This window comes from Rutidosis leptorrhynchoides, chromosome 9, assembly GCF_046630445.1.
Source record: "Rutidosis leptorrhynchoides isolate AG116_Rl617_1_P2 chromosome 9, CSIRO_AGI_Rlap_v1, whole genome shotgun sequence".
Classification (NCBI taxonomy): domain Eukaryota; kingdom Viridiplantae; phylum Streptophyta; class Magnoliopsida; order Asterales; family Asteraceae; genus Rutidosis; species Rutidosis leptorrhynchoides.
In genome coordinates this window covers 79,693,846-79,714,738 of record NC_092341.1, presented here as the reverse complement: position 1 = coordinate 79,714,738, position 20,893 = coordinate 79,693,846, and the positions used below count along the sequence as shown (strand labels likewise).

Sequence of the window (20,893 nt, the reverse complement as noted above, 5' to 3'; positions counted from 1 at the left end):
AAGAAAATAACATGTAAGCATGTGCTTTATTATATATATATATATATATATATATATATATATATATATATATATATATATATATATATATATATATATATATATATATATATATATAAAATGTGAATGAAAAGTAATTAATTTATATTTATCGCAATTTATTAAAGAGTAAATAATAATTTATAGTTATTTTTTACCATTTACTTACAATGGGTGGATGAGATTTTTAACTTTTTGACCATTATAATAAATTACTAATTCAATTTTTTAGTTAATGGAAAATATATTTAATGGTGGCTCATTTATGGTAATGGGAGTCACTATTATATTATATATATATATATATATATATATATATATATATATATATATATATATATATATATATATATATATATATATATATATATATATATATATATATATATATATATATAGATTATGATTGTAATTTTATATAAAATAGAATATTTAAAAAATTACATACCTTAATGTGAGTCAAAGTATAATGTTAAATTTGGAGATTAAAAATAAATAAAAGTGAAATGGCCGAGTGATTTCGTCTTCAAATAAAATACATGTTTTTGAGCCCGTGAATTTGAAAAATAAACATTAAGAGATTAGTTGTGGTTAGTCTTAGAAATTATTATAATGTGGTTTATGGTAACAATTGCCTATATTCTATATGTAACGAAAAATTAAAGTATGATGTTAAATTTTAAACTCAAAAATAAATTAAAGTAAAATAATTGAGTGATTTCATATTAAGAGAAAATACATGATTTTGATCTAGTTTCATTATTTAATCCACGTATATAAAATTTATTAGTCTAGAATTATAAAGATGAATGAATCGTCGAATTAGTTTCAATCAACATATTTGCAAGTGAATGTTGTTTACAATCATGAAACTAATATCTGTAATCTATAATATTATAAGTTTTTATGATTCCCTTATATAAATATCAATTAAGTTATATTTAATTTAAATTCCTTAATTATGAAGATTTAATAGATTGATATGTGACAAATTTAATATGATAGTGACATGTAACATTATCTCAATCAGATTAATTAAGAAAATAACATGTAAGCACGTGATTTATAATATATATATATATATATATATATATATATATATATATATAGAAGATTAGATTATTTTGAAATCGTTAATAATACAGATAAATTACTATCACAAACCTAATTACAAACCCCCCACTCTCCCACTATCTCTCTAACACACGCATATTTACATACACAATCTTTTCGTGTATTTCTTTCTGCTCCTTCATCTTCTTCAACTCAAATCATTATGAGATCTAGCTTTTATCATCTTATTCTTCTTCTTTTCACCATCTTCCTTTCAGGTATTCAATTCTAATGTTTGATCAATCTTTTATACTATTAATAATTAATTAATGTTAATTATCTGCTAATATCAAATTATCAATATCAATATATTCAACTTCATGTTCCTGTTAGTTTACTCATTCCGATCGTTACTTATGTTTTATACACAACTCTTACCAATAAAAATTAATTATTAATCATTAATTATATACATACTGCTGCTATAGCTTAGTAAATTGAATCGATATTTGCAAAAACTCAATGCAAATTGATGTTTGTAACATAATTACGTTTTTAATTCAATTAATAAAATGATTAATGATTTGCAGGTCTGGATTTGTTGACCTAAATATATACCTAATAATGTGATTGAAAGACTTTAAAAAAAATTAAGAAAATGCTAACGACATATCTAAGGGCTGTCATTAACACGCTTTATTTTGTTGTACATATTAATAACCGCTATTAGAAAAGTGACTAGTAACCGCTTTGTACAACATTATATTCCAAAAAAAAATTAAAAGAAAATAATTTCAAAATTAAGTACTACAGCTGAAATTGAATGTAATTCGTGTATTTTGCAGGTGATGACGTCACAGCTACGGTGTTTACGTTACAAAACAGCTGTAGCTATACAGTTTGGCCGGGAACGCTTTCCGGCAATGCCGGAACGGTCTTAGGTGAAGGCGGTTTCTCACTATCACCAGGCGCTAGTGTTCAGTTTCCTGCAACGCCAGGCTGGTCGGGCCGGTTTTGGGCCCGAACCGGTTGCACATTCGACGAATTCGGTAACGGAAAGTGCGAAACCGGCGATTGCGGTAGCACACTTAAATGCAACGGCGGTGGTGCACCGCCGGTGTCCTTAGCGGAATTCACAATCGCCGGTGGTATAAGTAATAGTGATAAGGATTTTTATGACGTCAGCCTTGTTGACGGTTATAATGTAGGTATTGGAATTAAACCTACCGGCGGCGCCGGTGACTGTCAGTACGCCGGATGTATCGCGGATTTGAATGTTAATTGTCCGGCGGAGTTACGAGTGGTTGACGGTAACGGTGCGGCGGTGGCGTGTAAAAGCGCGTGTGATGCGTTTAACGTACCGGAGTTTTGTTGTACTGGTGAGCATGCTACGCCTGCCACGTGTGCACCGACGCAATTTTCGGTTATGTTTAAAGCTGCGTGTCCTAGTGCGTATAGTTATGCGTATGATGATGCGTCGAGTACTTTTACTTGTTCCGGGTCGGACTATTTGATTACGTTTTGTCCAAGTAATAGTGGGGGATTTTAATTTGGGAATTTTGAATTTAAAAAAATATTAGTATTGAGATTGGAGATTTGAGTTTTTAGTTGTTAGATGAATCTAGTTTTTGAAACAAGCATCAATGGATAGTTGGATACCTTCGGATTAGTTTATGTTAGATTTCAGTCTGAAATTGGTACTTGTTGATTGATTTTATAGTTTATAAATAATAATTTAGTAATATAATATTGTACTGTTATTGCTAGTTTAAGTAACTATTTGCACAATTGTTCATAAAAATTATTTGTTAATTATGTAAAAGAAAATGTAATCATCCAGACATCCACCGGCCAATAATATTATTCTGGCAGTGTCATATTGTTATAACTTTGCGATCAATTATTATTATTATTATTATTATTATTATTATTATCGCGTGTACTAAAACATGTGAAATGCGTGGTCATTTGAAGCATTATAACATGTCGTTTTATAACAAATTTTGAACAAATGGGATTGTGATTATATATATATTTTTTTAATACTAAAACATGTGAAATGTGTGGTCGTTTGAAGCATTATAACATGTCGTTTTATAACAAATTTTTTTTTTGGGTAAGCGGGGAAACCCTCCTATGAACGAACACATTGACTCTCCCATAGAAGATAAACCTCGGGTAATCAACCCTCCCGAGCGCGAGACCTGATACCGGGTGAATTATATATTTTTGTAGGAGTATTATTTGTATACTCTCTAATCAACGTTGACTTAACTCGTGTTTCAGTAAATTTCCTAAAGAATTCTTGAGTAATGGAGTATTAACTATCCAAACTCGAGCTCTAGCTCGTTTAAACTTGACTCAAATCGATCTTTTAACAACTCTATGTCGAGTAACTCAGCTCATTTACGCAATTACACTCGGTGTATAACTAAAAACCTAGAAATCCCACTTATTTTTTTTTTTTTTTCTTTTAGTAACAACTAGTTGTGGAGCCCTCGCTTCGCGCCGGGGGCTCCGTTTTGAATGCGAGTTAAAAAAAAAAAAAGTCTTGATCTATTTTGTAAAAAAGAATTTTTTTCGATATAACATTGAAGGGTTGTTCCTTTTGTGAAAGTTGCTTCTTTTAACGTTCGGGTGCTATTTTAAAAAAAAAAGTTAGTAAAGTGGGGGTTCGATTTGTATTTTAATATAAGTTAGTGGGTTAAGTTTGTAAAATTTGAAAAAACTTTACGTATAAAGTGGGGGTTCGCTTTGTATTTTAATAAAAGTTAGGGGTTAAGTATGTGAAAATTGAATATTAGCAACAAAAAAAAAGTTAGTAAAGTGGGGGTTCGATTTGTATTTTAATAAAAGTTAGGGGTTAAGCTTGTGAAATTTGGGGGAAAATATACGTATAAAGTGGGGGGTTCGATTTGTATTTTAATGAAAGTTAAGGGGTTAAGTTTGGGAAAAGTGGAAAAATGTTTGTATTTTAATAAAAGTTAGGGGGTTAAGTTTGTGAAAATTGAATATTAGTAAAAAAAAAAAGTTAGTAAAGTGGGGGTTCGATTTGTATTTTAATAAAAGTTAGGGGTTAAGCTTGTGAAATTTGGGAACAAATATACGTATAAAGTGGGGGGTTCGATTTGTATTTTAATGAAGTTAAGGGGTTAAGTTTGGAAAAAGTGGAAAAATGTTTGTATTTTAATAAAAGTTAGGGGATTAAGTTTGTGAAAATTGAATATTAGTAAAAAAAAATAAGTTAGTAAAGTGGGGGTTCGATTTGTATTTTAATAAAAGTTAGGGGATTAAGTTTGTGAAAATTGAATATTAGTAAAAAAAAAATAAGTTAGTAAAGTGGGGGTTCGATTTGTATTTTAATAAAAGTTAGAGGTTAAGCTTGTGAAATTTGAGAAAAAATATACGTATAAAGTAGGGAGTTCGATTTGTATTTTAATGAAAGTTAAGGGGTTAAGTTTGAAAAAAGTGGAAGAATAAATAGTACTATTCATTTCCACTCTAACTTTTAAATATAGTAGGTATATTTTAGATAGATAATGTAGGTATATAATGTTGAGTTATTTCTACATCCTTTAAGATTCTTTAAAGTGGGTGCACTTTTTGCTGACTTTTCCTTTACAATAAACCAAGAAAAATAAAAAATAAGAGGGGCAGGAAAAATAACAAAAAAACTACTCTATAATTTACACTTGTTATCTGTTTGTTGATGCTTCAAAACCATGACTCCATCTCACCCGAACCTGTGCATAAACCCTTGTCGCTAAAAAGTGTTTGTTCCCAACAATCTAGCGATGCACCACACGCCAGATTATACGCTTGACACGCTGAATAACATACTCTTAATCTGTTGTTACCATCTTTCTCGCACTTCTGTATCGATATCTGTTTCATTCCACAATATCAACACGAGTTGTGCACGTTTACCAGCATAATAACAATAAAAGATTAAGCTTTTTAAAACATCAGTAAAGCATGGAAAACTGAACATAATACTGCATGTAATGCTTGAAAATGTAAAAACGAAGGTTGCAAAAGTCGCTACTCGGGGATTACTCGGTTAGGACTTTGAAGGGGGTAATCCGCAAATCGGCGATTTATGAGTCGACTTTTTATGCATTTAAATGTTAACTTTCGAAATTATGTGTAAATGCAGAAGAAAACCATAAATATAAACATATACGGAGTACTTTTATATGATTGTCTAAAAAAATAAACATAACCGTTCATTTGTTCAAAAACTATAAAATTCCAATCTGGATTCATATTAAATGATTGACCAATTTTGACTTTGACCGACTTTGACCAACAAATCCAATTTTTATCCATTAACCGACGTTGACCCATTAATTAAAAGGTTTTTGGAAAATCGGATCGGTCTGTTTTTAAAAAGAAGCAATCGGGAATTAATCAGGAGTAATCGGATCGGAGTTTTTTACAACAGTGGGTAAAATAGTCATTTTGATCAAGAAGCCTATATGGAAAAACAATCTTACCCAACACGCAAGTCGTTTGGCTGCTTTATCGCAGTTTCTGCCTATGAACATATTCAGAATCTTTCTAGCACCACTCGGGTACAAACGGTGATAATTCGGCATCACTACAACATCTTCCAACTGTCTCAAAACGCTCGATTCACTTGGTGCACAGTGTTGCCCGCCATCATCGCTAATTAAAACGTCTTTACAAATCGAAAGATTATCAAGAACCAAAGAACTGTTTCGACACGTATAGCCTGCGTAGTCGGAACACCGAAATTCACACACCCCGTTATCGCACACCCCACCATGAAGGCTGCATTGTTCGTTACAAACCGCTGTAAATCAATCCAAAATAATCCGATTAGCAACTAATTGTTGAAATAATAAGTTTTTAGAAATACTAACAGGACTACAAGCTTAAACTAACCAGTTGAGCAATCGATCCCCGTGAATCCATCCAAGCATTGACAAATACCGTTCTTGAGACACTTTCCGTGAGCACTACATTTGCTAGGGCAAGACCCTGAATAGGATATAGGATACAACTATTAAATATTAAACATATTAACAATAATCAAGGTTGCACAAATCACTACTCGGGGTACTCATTCGGGACTTCTTAGGGAGTACTCAGCAACTCGGGGAGTACTCGGATGTTGACCAAGTTTGACTTTTGACCTATTTTGACCAATTTTGACTGATTTCCCGAGGAATCCAGAGTTTTGACCGATTTTTCAAGTAATCCCGAATTTTGGCCGAGTTTGACCAAGTTTGACCGAGTACTCCACTCCCCGAGTTGCAAAAACCGAGTACTCGCCGAGTAATTCTGCAACACTGACGATAATACATCATTAATCACTATAATAGCGTATTAAAAGGCGACGAGATCGTACGCTTGCTACAATCATGACCATCAAACCCAAGAAAGCAAACACACTTTCCGTTAACACAATCTCCATTTGAATTGCACGAATCGGGGCACTGTTGGGACATAAGATGAGGATTGACGCTACAAAGTTCGTGATATGACGGACAGATCAGTTCGCCTGTGGTTGCAAACGAAATCGTGTTAAAATCAACAAATAAAAGTTGTAAATGTGTAATAAATTCTATCTTTTTTACGAACAAAATTACCATTAAATCCAGGAAATTGAACGGGTCCACCAGCTTCCGGACACGCTTTCCAAATACCATCAACAGCAACCTATGAAACAATGATTAATTTTTTAAAAATAGTTTTTAGTGACAAATAAATTATATAAAATGAATTACATGAATACAAAAATCGGACCTCTAAAGTGTTGTTGATGCATTTATGTTGGTAACAACCTTTTCCTTGGGTCATAGAACCTCTAACAAAACCGTTACGTACTAACGAAGACGCCATACACCTATGAAATTAAAATAAACGAAAATGATAGAGATATCAAAATCCAATTTTAAACCTTTAGAAATTTAATATAATAATATCGAAATTTTCACCTCGAATTACTTCCACGAACTTCGCCCAACATGCGGTCGGGCATTCGTGCACTATTTGTATCTATACACGAACCATCAGAATACGCTACAAAATACGTGCAGTAATCAGCCAACATCGATTGTCCACCTGCATTCATCAAAAATTGGTAATTCAATTTTGACCCATCATCCAACCCGCCCATTTTGCCTCCAACAATTAAAAACAAAATTTCACGGATGGGTCCATGTTGTTTGTATCGGATTACACTAATGGTCCCGTGCTTTTTATTCCGTCAAGGATGGTCCCTGTGGTTTCCGCTTGAATCACCGATGGCCTCTGTCCCTAAACGCTAGTTATCTTTTCCCCGTTAAAATTGGCATGCGTAAGGCACGTGAGGGTGCAATTGAATCACCAGATGACTATTAAACAAAATGCAAAAGCTGAAAGGACAATCGTACCCTCACATGCCTTGCACATGCTATATTTTAACGAAAAAAGATAACGGGCGATAGGGACAGGGAGTGATTTAAATGCAAACCACAGGGACCATCCTGACAAAAAAAGGCACAAGGACCACGAGTGTAATCCGATACAAACCACAGGGATCATCCGTGAAATGCGTAGTACGATATAAACCACAGAGATCATCCGTGAAAATTTGTGACAACTAAATATTCAAAATCATAACTTTCACTTCACGACATCTAAAGATCTGACCTTCATTAGCTTGAGGAAAATAACGGGCCCACTGAGGAAGGTCCCCACTATAATTTACAATAGGACAATAACCCTCGGCCTCTCTATTATACGTACACCCCGAAAATTGTGTCGTGTTGCAACGATACGCCCCTTTCCAATTGTTGCAACGGGCCGTAACAAACTCGGTCCCTTGGTTGCGACCCCAATCGAGTTGGTCTGCCATGCTATAATTAGCTTGATACCAACCACTATCTTCTAGTAACGCAAGTGTCATTTTCGAAACTACGGATCTTGTATCAACCGACCCCGTCATTATTTCGTTCATTAATAATCTCTTTTCCCAATGAGATCCTGATAGAAATTCACACATTTTTAATCATTATATAATACAGATTGTACAATGTACAATTAGCTAGTGAACCCGGTATTCTTTTTTTCCCTTTCTTTTTTCCTTAAAGTTAATTAATAATGTTGGCCAGAAATATTCACGAACCTGATGTTCCACGCCCTCCACCGTCTTCCAACTCCAGACCGGTGAAATTTTCGGAAAATGCCTAACAATGCAAAACTTATAAAGGTTATATTTTTTTCCTACTAAACTTCCTTTAAGTACAAAATAGGTGGGTCAGACAGGTTGGATAACAGGTCAAAATAGGTAAAAAAAAAAACATATGTAAGCTGTACCCCATAATGATAGCGTGAATGCATAACAACTCGTGGAAGAACAACACGAGTTACCATCCTCCCAAGATTTTCATCCATAGTTTGTTTAGTCACCTAAATAACAAAAGATCATGGTTAAAAATTTCGAAACCTAATAAAAACTTTTTATTTATCTTTATAACAAAAAATCCATAAAAGTAATACGATTTTTATTTTATTTAATAAAATTTCACCCGAGTACGTCGTCTTTTTCTCTCATCTCTAAAATGTGTGAAAGCATGAGGGTCAAACCCAAGAACGTGAATCACCTGAAACCTCAAAACTTGTCAGAAAATAACAAGGTTGTAAAATTTGTGAGTCGGGGACTAGTCGCACGTTGACTAACATTGACTTTTGGTAATAAAAAACTAAACAATATAAATATATTACACATAAATATTTCAAACATCGATATATGTCACAAAATCTAAATTTGAAAAATACAAATTTTTAGACCAAACTTTGACTTTGACCGACTCATACCCGACCCGACCCGACCCGACTTTTAAGGCGTTTTTGGGCAAGTCGGGACGGGCGAGTCCCAAAACCGACATGTCGGTTGACTTTCACAACGGTGGAAAACAATTTAAAATTCTTAAATATTCAACAATGAAAATGACACTCACTTCATGTATGAGGGTAGCTGAAAGTAACGTTTCTGCTTCTGCTGTCAAGTGGCGAGGAGCAACATTCACATGTCCTATTAGAAAACCCGAGAAAAACGGATTAAAAAACATAAATGTATTATGCAAAACCAGCAATGTGTACCGTAAACTAGATAAACTACCAGCAATTGCACGACCCCATTGATCACGTTCACATGCTACGGCCCACGCCAGGGTGTTGCCCGTTGTGGGTCTTGTAGTCACCAAAAGAACCAAGTCAGCATCCGCAACGCCCTCTACCAAGATGCACAGAAGCATAGATTATTATTTACTATACAAGGCAATTTTGACCTATTTACTTATTGAATGAGCTGATTCAGGTTATTAATGGGAAAATTAAAACACTATAATAATAAATAATAGATGAAGCATAAACTGATCTAACATTAGTAATTCTCTCCACATGATTGGGGGACGAGTCGGGTGTTGACCAACATTGACTTGTAGTAATAAATAAATCAAACATATATATATTACACATAATATATCAAAGCATAAAACATAAAATTTTCAAATATAGATATAGGGCATAAAATCTAATTTTAGAAAATATTAAAATTTTTACCAACTTTGACTTTGACCGACTTTTTATTGTTGACCGACCTTTTAGGTATTTTTGGGCGAAACGGTATTGGTTAGTCCGGAAACAGGCACGTCGGCCGACTTTTACAACAGTGCCAATAAGACATGAAGAAAATCGCATCTACATTCTACGTCACTAGTTTCCTGGATAATATCGACGCGAAACTATTGTGGAAGGAACGAACCATTCTAAAAGACGGGTATATTGGGTAAAAGCATACAGTCTCCCAAATCGTTTTAATATTAGATTAGATTATAATAGATATATAATATATAATATATAATATAGGTTTTCAAACTAAATTTAAAACACTAATTATCTACAAAAAAGGCACAAAAAAGCAGAGGCGATTCTAAGTGAAGACCCGTGGGGTCACGGGACACCGCTAGTTTGAAAATTTTTAGTAGAGAAAACCCTGTAAATTTTATAGGACACCACTAAATTTAAATGTATGACCCCATATATTTTTTAAATCTATAGTTTTTCTTTTGAATTGTATATGACACCACTAAATTATTTATACTACTCGGACCCCAAATATTTTTTGAATTTATAATTTTTTTGAAGGTAAACTATCACTAAAATAGCAATCTAATATAATTGGTACTGAAAAAAAAAATTCGGGACCCCATTGAATTATAATCCTGGAATCGCCACTTCAAAAAAGTGTTTTGGGTAGAAAATTAGCCTGAACTGATCCATAAATAAATAGTGTTACCTATCCACATTACCCGGCCCGTTTTCTTAGCCCATTTTACCATCTCTAGTAAAAAGTCCGACTTGAGTATTATAACGGGCTACCGAGTTACCTTCTATGTATTGACGTGGAAGCTGAACACCACCATCTTGACCACACGCAGAGTAACCACTTAACCTCAAGTTTCCTCTTACACGCTCTACACCCAACGCTCTCTTGAACCATTCTGCTGTTTGTCCTAAAGCCTGTTTTCTCAAATATATATACAAAATTCCCAGCATTAAAAAAAAAAAAAAAAATCATTGCTACTTGTAATTGAAATTGAGTGTGTTTGTTTACCTCTTAATTGAATTGAATAGTTCAGCATTAACCATTCAGAATTCGGGGCATTTTCAGAATTCGGGGCATATGTTTATAACCTCTTAATGACATTAGATGCTGAATGGTTTAGCAATGATTGCGAAATCATTCAGAGTTGAAATACTCTCTTAAACATTAAGCACTTAAATTTTCTGTAATATCATCCTTAAATTATATCAAGAACACTTATAAAACAACTAAATTGAATTTCTGATTCATATAAAAGGGTAATAATGTAATTTTACCTCATTCATATTGTTCAATTAGAATAATTATCAAACATATAATTGTCATTCAGAACCAAACTCATTTAAAATCTTGAATCATTAAGAGAACGAATCAAAGGCTGCCAAGTGATACTAAAATAATTAAATAATTATTTCGATAAAAAAAAAATCAAAAAACTATTTCATTATACAAAAGTAATTAGTAATAAAATGAAAATCTAAAAATCTAATGAACAAATTAAATAGAATCATCCCTTGCAATCAAACATGCTACATATCATACAGCTCAATGATAACTGAAAACGAAAGTTAGGAACAACCTTTCGAAGGCGACGCCTTTTGTCGTCCCCGGTTATATCATCCAAAGTGCAATTATACCAGCAATCACCAAAAATCGGAGGACCATTATGAGGATTACACGACAGCCTACCGAAATCAGAAGCTGCTGGAGGCTCACCTAACTGAGTACAAAATTCATAATGAATTCAACTTAAACAAGTCATCTATAACGATAAAGATATTTCCATCTTTAAAATTGATAAATCGAGATGTTAATTAAGTGCTTGTACTGAAGTACCTAATGCACAATTGTGGTGGATTTATCAATTCTGATGGTAGAAATATCATATCAATTCTCTATTAGAGTAAACTCACCTTAACTATATCTCCAACATTCCTACAATCCCTATCAGCCGAATGACCCACGGCATCATAGTTTAAATAAATCCTTATCGGTAACTTTTCGTCCTTTAAAAAACTCGAAGATTTAAAAGTTCCCAATAGTTCTCGTCCCTTACGCCAAAGATAATTTACGTGATAAACCTGTGGTGTAACAGAAAACACCTTGTGTCCTGGTCTCTTTTTTCTTTGTTCAATTATTTGATCATGAATGCATGAATGTGATTGAATAGTTTCACCGCTATTTTCCAATCTTCGCGTGTGTACATATTTATCCCCAAATGTTGCTTGACCAATGTCGAAAAATACTAATACTAAAAGAATCTGTAATGAACAAGCAAATATAAACTATTAGTTAACATTGATATTGTTATAGGCAAATAATTGACTTCTCTTAAACAGAAGCATACACCCTTATATTCCATGTGCCTTGTATACTAAATATATACAATTCAGAAAATTTTACCAAATTAACAAACTGTTGTAAATTTAGTAGTTAAATATGGATGGTAATTAGTCAAATATGGATAGTAAAATTTGTACTATATATATGTGCATAATGTAAGTTACAAAAACACACATATACATTAAATACATCACACCTCTCTTCAACCTCTTTCTCTCCTATATCTTCTACAACACATCTCTCTTTTATTGGTTCTTTCAATTTGAATATATTGAACCAGGCCACTAAAGGTAGTTATAAGCCTACTGAAATATAACACGTTATCAGCACGAAGTGCTCCGTATAATCAAGGTTTATCTAAGCAAGCACACGTCACTAATCAAGGTAAGAAATTATCTAACTTTTATTAACTTCACTAACATTTATATTTATGTTATTTAAGTTATATATGGTCGGTTATACCGCCTGAATTATATTTCTGTAATCTAACTTTTATTAACTTCACTAACATTTATATTTATGTTATTTAAGTTATATATGGTCGGTTATACCGCCTGAATTATATTTCTGTAATCTAACTTTTATTAACTTCACTAACATTTATATTTATGTTATTTAAGTTATATATGGTCGGTTATACCGCCTGAATTATATTTCTGTAATCTAACTCTTATTAACTTCACTAACATTTATATTTATGTTAATAAGACCTCATGATTGTACGCAACACGTCATTTGACAACACGGTACTTTATGTACGCAACACGTCATTTGACAACACGGTACCATGGGTCGAGATTAATTCCGATCAATACGAATACGATGGGGTCTTTATATGTTATCTAACATTTATGATTACTTATGCAATTAATCATTATTTATTTCATGCATACTAATGTTTATTCTTAAAAGTAAATCTTAAAAGTTAAAATAAGAAAAAATAGTTTGTATTTTTATTAAAAGTAAATCTTAAAAGTTAAAATAAAAAAAAGTAGTTTGTATTTTTATTAAAAGTAAATCTTAAAAGTTAAAATAAGAAAAAGTAGTTTGTATTTTTATTAAAAGTAAATCTTAAAAGTTAAAATAAGAAAAAGTAGTTTGTATTTTTATTAAAAGTAAATCTTAAAAGTTAAAATAAGAAAAAAAAAATCGTGTCCTTTATATTACTCATACGCGTTTTGATATAGTGACTTTATTCGTTAACGTCAACTAACGACGTTACAACGGTCATATATACATAACGGTTGTTAACTTCAACTGACGACGTTACAACAACTATATTTTTCAAATATAAAATAAACATCTCCGTTTTCACATTTTCACAAATCAATCTTCATTTTTCAGATTACTACTCTCAAAAAGTTTTTGTAAAATGATTCACACAAGGATGATTTTTCCTATTGTATTGGTCATATTAACTATCATCATTGTTGCTAATATGCCACCGGGTGAACCTATATTCTATCCTGCCCTTGTGGTTTTATTATTTATAATCATACCATTATTCTGTTGTTTGCTACTTATGAATTTAAAATGATTCTAATTTCATTTTATTATTTGTCTATGAATAGAAGTTGATTATGATTATGATTTATGTTATTCATCTTTTTGATAATAGAAAATGTCGAATTTGAAAAGGCTTAAATTTGCTCATTTAGAACAAGTGGGAACAACTACTTAACATGGGTTATGAATGTAGAAAAACATCTCGAATCAAACGGTATTTTAGAAACCCTGAATGAAAATAACAATTATTCCGAACAAGAGAAAGCAATAGTAAGTATTTTTCTTAGCAAACATATTGACGAGTCCTTAGAATCTACATATTATATGATCGAAAATCCAAGTGTATTATGGAAAATACTCAAAGATAGATACGATATTAATTATTAAAAAAAATAATAATAATAACGGTGATCCATGAAAGAATAAAATTAAAGATATTAGTAGACGCTCTTATAAGAATTCCGGAGATTCTTATTAATGATCTGGTAACGTGGATCATCAGTCTAGTATTTCTTGAATACATGAACATCTTGTTTAGCTCTACAAATAAGTCCCAAAAGAAAAGACAACGAGAGTGAATCTGTTGACAAATCTTGATTAAATTAACCCTGAGCTACCTTGAGACTTGAATGGTTTGAATTTTCTAAGATGCCTAGTTTTTTTATGTATCACTCATAAATAAATGGTTTTAGACCATAACGCATATGTTTTATTAAGTGTTATCTTTTATGTACTTCAGATTATAACTTGTTTGCAGGTAATATAATTTGATTATCTTGCTGAAATATAACTCATTATTTGCTTATCTTATTTGAAGTTTTAGTATGAATCCTGCTGAAATACAACATCAATTAAATGGTAAAGACCAATGTATTGCAGATAGTAGTAACATACACACTATGATCAAATCTAAGAAATATTTCATTGATTTAAATCAAATGAAGGAATTATAAATACTATATCAGCTCTTGCAAACTTGATATAAGGAACGAAAAAGGCAAAATTTCATATTACCAAATGGTACGAATTTTTTGGTAAACAATGTCTTGTTTTCTCCCAAATCAAAGAGAAATTTGTTAAGTTTCTCTGATATATATCATAATGGATATGATTATCAGTCAATGATAATCGAAAATGAGAAATATCTATGTAGCACCGAAAAGCGCATATGATAAAAAGCGCATATGATAAAAAGCGCATATGATGAAAAGCGCAGCGCATATGATGAAAAGCGCAGCGCATATGATTAAAAGCGCATATGATGAAAAGCGCAGCGCATATAATTAAAAGCGCATATAATGAAAAGTGCATATGACGAAAAGCGCGGCACATATGATTAAAAGCGCATATGGTGAAAATGATATATGATGAAAAGCACATATGGTGATTAATGAAAATCACATATGGTGATTAATGAAAAGCACATATAGTGATTAATGAAAAGCACATATAGTGATTAACGAAAAACACATATGGTGATTAATGAAAAGCACATATGGCGATTAATGAAAAGCACATTGAGAAATAATCACCAATGTTTCTTGAAAGAATTCAAGGGTATATATATGGACCAATTCATCCATCATGTGGACCATTTTTCTAATAGACGCATCTAACGCATGGTCTCATGTTTGTGTGTTATCAAGCCGTAATATGGCATTTGCAAAGTTTCTTGCACAAATTATTAAATTAAGAACACATTATTCTGATTACACCATTAAAAGGATGAGACTTGATAATGATGGTGAGTTAACATCTCAAGCTTTTAATGATTATTATATGTCTACAAGGATTGTTGTTGAACATCCAGTTGCTCATGTGCATACACAAAATTGGTTTAGCTGAATCAATAGATAAACGCTTACAGCTAATAACTAGACAATTAGAAATGAGTACAAAACTCTCAATATTTATATAGGGACATGTAAATTTACATGATGTGACATTAATTCGCATTAAATCAAGTGCAAGTTATAAATATTCTCCATTACCAACTTAATTTTGGTGGAGACCAAATATTTTCCATCTTAGAACATTTGGTTGTGCAGTGTATTTTTAATTGAACAACCACAACAAATGGTTCCTCAAAGAAGGATTGAAATATATGTTAGATATGAAACATCTTCAATCATAAGATATATTGAACCCATGACGGGTGATGTTTTTACAGCAAGTTTTGTCGATTGTCACTTTAATGAAACATTGTTCCCTATATTAGGGGGAGAAATGAAATATAAATAAAATGATGTTTCATGGTGTGAACATCAATTAAGGAATATTGATCATCGCACAAAAGAATGCGAAAAGAAAGTTCAAATATAATGCATATGCAAGAACTTGCAAATTAATTACTTTATGCATTTAAAGATACAAAAAATAAGTAACTAAATCATATATACCAGCAATAAATGCTTCAGCTAGAATTGAAATTACAAAAGCTGGCAATAATGTCACTCATGAGTCTTTGCTACGGCAGAAACGTGAGAGACCAATTGGTTCCAAAGATAAAAATGCTCGAAAAAGAAAATCAGCTGATAATGAGGTAAAAGAAAGTGTTCAAGAAGAACCACAAATCAATACTCCTTCTGCAGAGGATATTGATAAATGTAAATACATAAATTGCAATAAATTATGCAATATTATGAAACTGAAATGAAATGAAAAATCTTGATGAGATATTTTCATATAATGTTACAATGACATTATTAATAAAGATGATGATCTGGAACCAAAATCTGTCATTGAATATCAAAATAGACGTGATTGAACTCAACGGAAAGGAGCAATACGAGCTGAATTAGAATCGCTCAATAAAAGAAAAGTTTTTGGATCAATCGTTATCACTTTTAAAGATGTGAAACAATGGGATACAAATGAATTTTTATCCGAAAAGAAATGTGCAAATGAAGTTACAAGGCAAAACTAGACTTGTAACTCAAGATTTCCCACAAAGACCAGAAATGAATTAGGAGAAAAACTTATCCTCCTATAATGAATACAATTACTTATTAGATACTTAATCAACCTGGTAGTTATTTAAATGCATCTCATGGATGTTGTTACTACTTATCTGTATGGATCACTTAATAGTGATATATATATGAATATACCTGAAGGGTTAAGGTATCATAAGCATCTAATGCAAAACCCAAGGGAATATATTCCATTAAATCACAAAGATTTCTAAATGGGTTTATACAATCGGGACGTATGTGGTATAATCGATTAAATTACTACTTGATAAGAAAAGGGTATACATATAAACTTATTTGCACGTGTTTTTATAAAAACAATGTTCGGATATGTGATCATAGCTGTTTATATCAATTATCTTAAATAAAGAAATCTATGAAGCCATTCAACTTCTAAAGAAAGATTTTAAAATAAAAAAAAATCAAGTATTACGTTGATTTACATATTGAGCATATAACTAATGACTTACTTATACATCAAACAACTTATACCGAAAAGATTTTAAAATATTTTAATATGGACAAGACAAAAACCATTAAGTACTCATATGGTTGTTAGATCTTAATATTGATACTAATCCATTTCATCCTCTAGAAGATCATGAAGATCTTCTTGGTTCAGAAGTTCCATATTTTAGTGCAATTGGGGCTCTTATGTATCTTACAAATTATACAAGATCTGACATTTCTTTTGCAGTTAATTTGTTGACAAGGTTCAGCTAAGCCCCTACCAAAAGACATTGGAATGGGATCAAACAAATAGTTTGATACCTTCGGGGAACTACTGATTTATAATTATTTTATTCTAACAACTCGAAATAAGATTTGTTTGGTTATACAGATGCAGATTATTTATCTGATCTACATAAAGCTAAATCTCAAACTGGATATGTATTCCTAAATGGAGGCACCGCAATATCATGACGTTCTCAAAACAAACACTTGTTGCAACATCATCAAATCATGCCGAAGTGATTGCATTACATGAAGCTACTCGGGAATGATTTTAGTTAAGATCAATGATACAAATCATTATTGATTCTTGTGGACTAGAACGCTATAAAAGCCCAACAACTATCTATGAAGATAATACAGCTTACATAGTACAAATGAAAGAAGAGTATCAAAAATGACAGAACAAAACATAAATGATGACGAGGCGCTAAAGCTATAAACGGTCTTAACGGTCATAAGTTTGATGGAAAAGAATGGTATATTAGTAAGGCTCAGAAAAAGACTGAAAGGGAATAGGAATTGAAACAACAGTTTGAGCAAACCATGAAGGAGACTGTAGACAAATCACATGGGTCAAACTTGTACATAAAAGATTTAGATGATACAGTTTCAGATGAAAACCTCAGATTCTTCTCATATACTCAAGATCTCGTAAAAGACAACCAGATTAAAATGAGATACGTTCAATCAACAACTCTGCTGATCTTTATACCAAAGCACTGTCAATCGCTGTTTTCAAAACATACGTTCACAATATTGGCATGAGGCAAGTTCAAAAGATGTGACGACTCAGCGTTGTCTACTTGAGGGGGAGTCAACTCTATGCTGCACTCTTTTTCCCTTAGCTAAAGTTTTATCCCACTGGGTTTTCTTTAGCAAGGTTTTTAACGAGGCAGTATTAATTGTTCTTTAAAAAAAATTACCATCCAAGGGGGAGTGTTGTAAATTTAGTAGTTAAATATGGATGGTAATTAGTCAAATATGGATAGTAAAATTTGTACTATATATATGTGCATAATGTAAGTTACAAAAACACACATATACATTAAATACATCACACCTCTCTTCAACCTCTTTCTCTCCAATATCTTCTACAACACATCTCTCTTTTATTGGTTCTTTCAATTTGAATATATTGAACCAGGCCACTAAAGGTAGTTATAAGCCTACTGAAATATAACACAAACTTTTTAAACATGCCTCAAAGGGGTTATAAATTTAGCATTTTTTTCATGACATACAAACCCTAATTTTTAATATCATGTCAAATTAACTGAAACACAACAACCCAAAATTAAAACATACGGATGTAATTAAAGATACTGAAAAAGCTTATAATTTTCCTTCAATTATATTGAAAACAAAGAACCCAACTGAGAGTTACATTAATGAATTAAAAAGCTTCAATCTTTTTATAAAGAATGATGAGCATAATTTACAAAAATTAATTAAGAAGCATAGTATTATAGTAATAAATAAATATAAATATTTTTACCTGGAGGACAATTAGCTCAGTCCTTAATTTCTTTCTGGGAAAAACAATGCATCTGGTAACAATACTAACATTACTGTAATAAATCTTGAACTCCATGAAATAGATTGTACGGACGCCGGAAAAGTCATCTGTTAATCAAATCTCCGGCGACAACCACTCCCAGATCGCCGTGAAAAGACCCAAAATTTGTGGCATTATTTAGAATTAGGTTTGTGGGTGTGAGTTGTTTTATGATTTTATCAGCAGCGGAATGAAATTGACGATTGTAAACACAATAATAATATAATATAATAATATTATTAATATTAATGCAAATAAGATTAATTGTTAATTGTGGACTTATTCTTCTTGGAATGACTGTTAAGAGATTCAAAAGAACAAAGATTGAAATTTGTGACAAATTTAATGCACGATTATTGTTGTATTTTCGGAAGAATTATGATTGTAATGTTGGTTGTGAAAGTGTGTGTGTGTGTGTGTAATGTGTGTGATTTAAGTCGGGGTGATTTTAGGGAAGAAGGATTCAAGGAAAATGAGAGGCGCCTAACGTGAGATCATATCTAATACGAGTATTATTTTTTTATTACTCCGTATCTTTTATTATTATTATTATTATTATTATTATTATTATTATTATTATTATTATTATTATTATTATTATTATTATTATTATTATTATTATTATTATTAATTATAATTATTATTATTATTATTATTATTATTATTATTATTATTTTGAATATTGAATATTCGTTCACATTACAAATGGTCTTTAATTCGGAGCAATTTACAAAACGGCCCCTCAAGTTAACACTTTTTTAATAGTAGAAAGCGTGAATAAATAATTTTATTAAAATAAAAGAAATTAATTCCACCCGAATTTAAAACGGGCATTATCTTCTCGCTCGGTTCGAGTTAAATTTTTCCGAGACCACCGTTCAACTCGAAATAATTTTACGAACACAACGAGACTAACTATATGCGAAACGAAAATCGTTAAAAAAACACTAAATATTTCAGACTACATTTCATACATATACATACACGTACAACAAACAAATCAACCTACTAGACATATTAGGTACCAAACAACGAATATCCAAATTCGACCGCGCGTTGAATACAACCACAGCAACGCGTGGTCGAATTTTTTTCTAGTTATTATTATTATTATTAAAATAATAATAATAATTATTATTATTATACCTACATACTAATATGCATGCGAGAATTTGTAGTTTCAATTGTATCCGGATGTCGTTTTGAGTTCGCGTTCACACTACACCCGGCCCCTCAAATTCGACCTCATACACGCAACGACCCCCCAACTTTTTACTATTTCAGGGGTAAAAAGCGTAACTATATAATTTTTTTTTAAAAAACAAAATGATTCCACCCGTATTTTTAACGGGCCCTATCTTCTCGCTCGGTCCGAGTTAAACTTTTTTCGAAACCACCGTTCAACTCGAAAAAATCAGACGGACACAACGGGACTAACTATGCGCGAAACGGACATCGTTAAAAAAACACTAAATAACGGGTCCTATATTCTCGCTCGGTGCGAGCTAAATTTTTTCGAGACCACCGTTCAACTCAATATTATTTTACGAACACAACGCGACTAACTATACGCGAAACGGACATCGTCAAAAAAACACTAAATATTTCGAGCTATATTTCATACATATACGTACACGTCCAACAAACAACCCAATCTACTAGATATATTAGGTACCAAACAACGTATATACAAATATGACCGCGCGTTAAATACAACCGCAGCAACGCGCGGTCGAATTTTTTCTAGTTATTATTATTATTATTATTATTATTATTTATTATTATTTATTATTATTTATTATTATTATTATATTATTATTATTATTATTATTATTATTATTATTAGTATTATTATTAGTATTATTATATATTATATTCGTATACCATATATTTTGTTTCTTCTTCTCTTTTAATTACTTTTTAATTACTTTTTAATTACGTATATCTTGTTTTCATAGGATAAAGTCTAAAGTATATTGAATAATATTCTTTTTGTAAAAAAAAATAATGAAGTACATGTGTTTCAGAGCAACGGCAGCTTCTTTAACATTTCAAATCGAACAAATTACTCTT

The 20,893-nt window shown here is 31.6% G+C and overlaps 2 protein-coding genes across 4 annotated transcripts; one reads left to right on the top strand and one right to left on the bottom strand.

Annotated features, from left to right (window-relative positions):
- Window positions 1-1,315: 1,315 nt before the first annotated feature.
- Window positions 1,316-2,736, top strand: LOC139866393 (pathogenesis-related thaumatin-like protein 3.5). Its single transcript, XM_071854620.1, has 2 exons — window positions 1,316-1,370; window positions 1,953-2,736. The coding sequence occupies exons 1-2, from the start codon at window positions 1,316-1,318 to the stop codon at window positions 2,639-2,641; spliced, it is 744 nt and encodes a 247-aa protein (XP_071710721.1). The 3' UTR covers window positions 2,642-2,736.
- Window positions 2,737-4,647: 1,911 nt separating this feature from the next.
- On the bottom strand, window positions 4,648-19,264 carry LOC139866360 (uncharacterized). 3 transcript variants are annotated; one of them, XM_071854585.1, is made up of 17 exons: window positions 18,761-19,264; window positions 11,623-11,970; window positions 11,289-11,429; window positions 10,494-10,626; window positions 9,224-9,337; window positions 9,063-9,136; window positions 8,631-8,705; window positions 8,419-8,511; window positions 8,228-8,288; window positions 7,753-8,085; window positions 7,056-7,182; window positions 6,865-6,964; window positions 6,708-6,777; window positions 6,467-6,619; window positions 6,001-6,096; window positions 5,589-5,908; window positions 4,648-4,977 (listed from the first exon to the last, which is right to left on the bottom strand). In XM_071854585.1, the coding sequence occupies exons 1-17, from the start codon at window positions 18,854-18,856 to the stop codon at window positions 4,807-4,809; spliced, it is 2,505 nt and encodes an 834-aa protein (XP_071710686.1). In that variant the 5' UTR covers window positions 18,857-19,264; the 3' UTR covers window positions 4,648-4,806. The 3 variants fall into 3 exon arrangements, with proteins under 3 accessions (XP_071710686.1, XP_071710688.1, XP_071710687.1); XM_071854586.1 differs by lacking the exon at window positions 4,648-4,977 and having other exon boundaries at window positions 5,771-5,886; window positions 5,979-6,096; XM_071854587.1 differs by lacking the exons at window positions 11,289-11,429; window positions 11,623-11,970.
- Window positions 19,265-20,893: the final 1,629 nt, after the last annotated feature.

Coding starts and splice junctions, on each gene's coding strand:
- LOC139866393 (XM_071854620.1), top strand. CDS start 1,316: ATGAGATCTAGCTTTTATCATCTTATTCTTCTTCTTTTCACCATCTTC. Junction 1,371..1,952: donor TTTCACCATCTTCCTTTCAG/GTATTCAATTCT, acceptor ATGACGTCACAG/CTACGGTGTTTACGTTACAA.
- LOC139866360 (XM_071854585.1), bottom strand. CDS start 18,856: ATGGAGTTCAAGATTTATTACAGTAATGTTAGTATTGTTACCAGATGC. Junction 6,620..6,707: donor TCAATTTCCTGGATTTAATG/GTAATTTTGTTC, acceptor TTGCAACCACAG/GCGAACTGATCTGTCCGTCA. Junction 6,097..6,466: donor TGGTCATGATTGTAGCAAGC/GTACGATCTCGT, acceptor TATCCTATTCAG/GGTCTTGCCCTAGCAAATGT.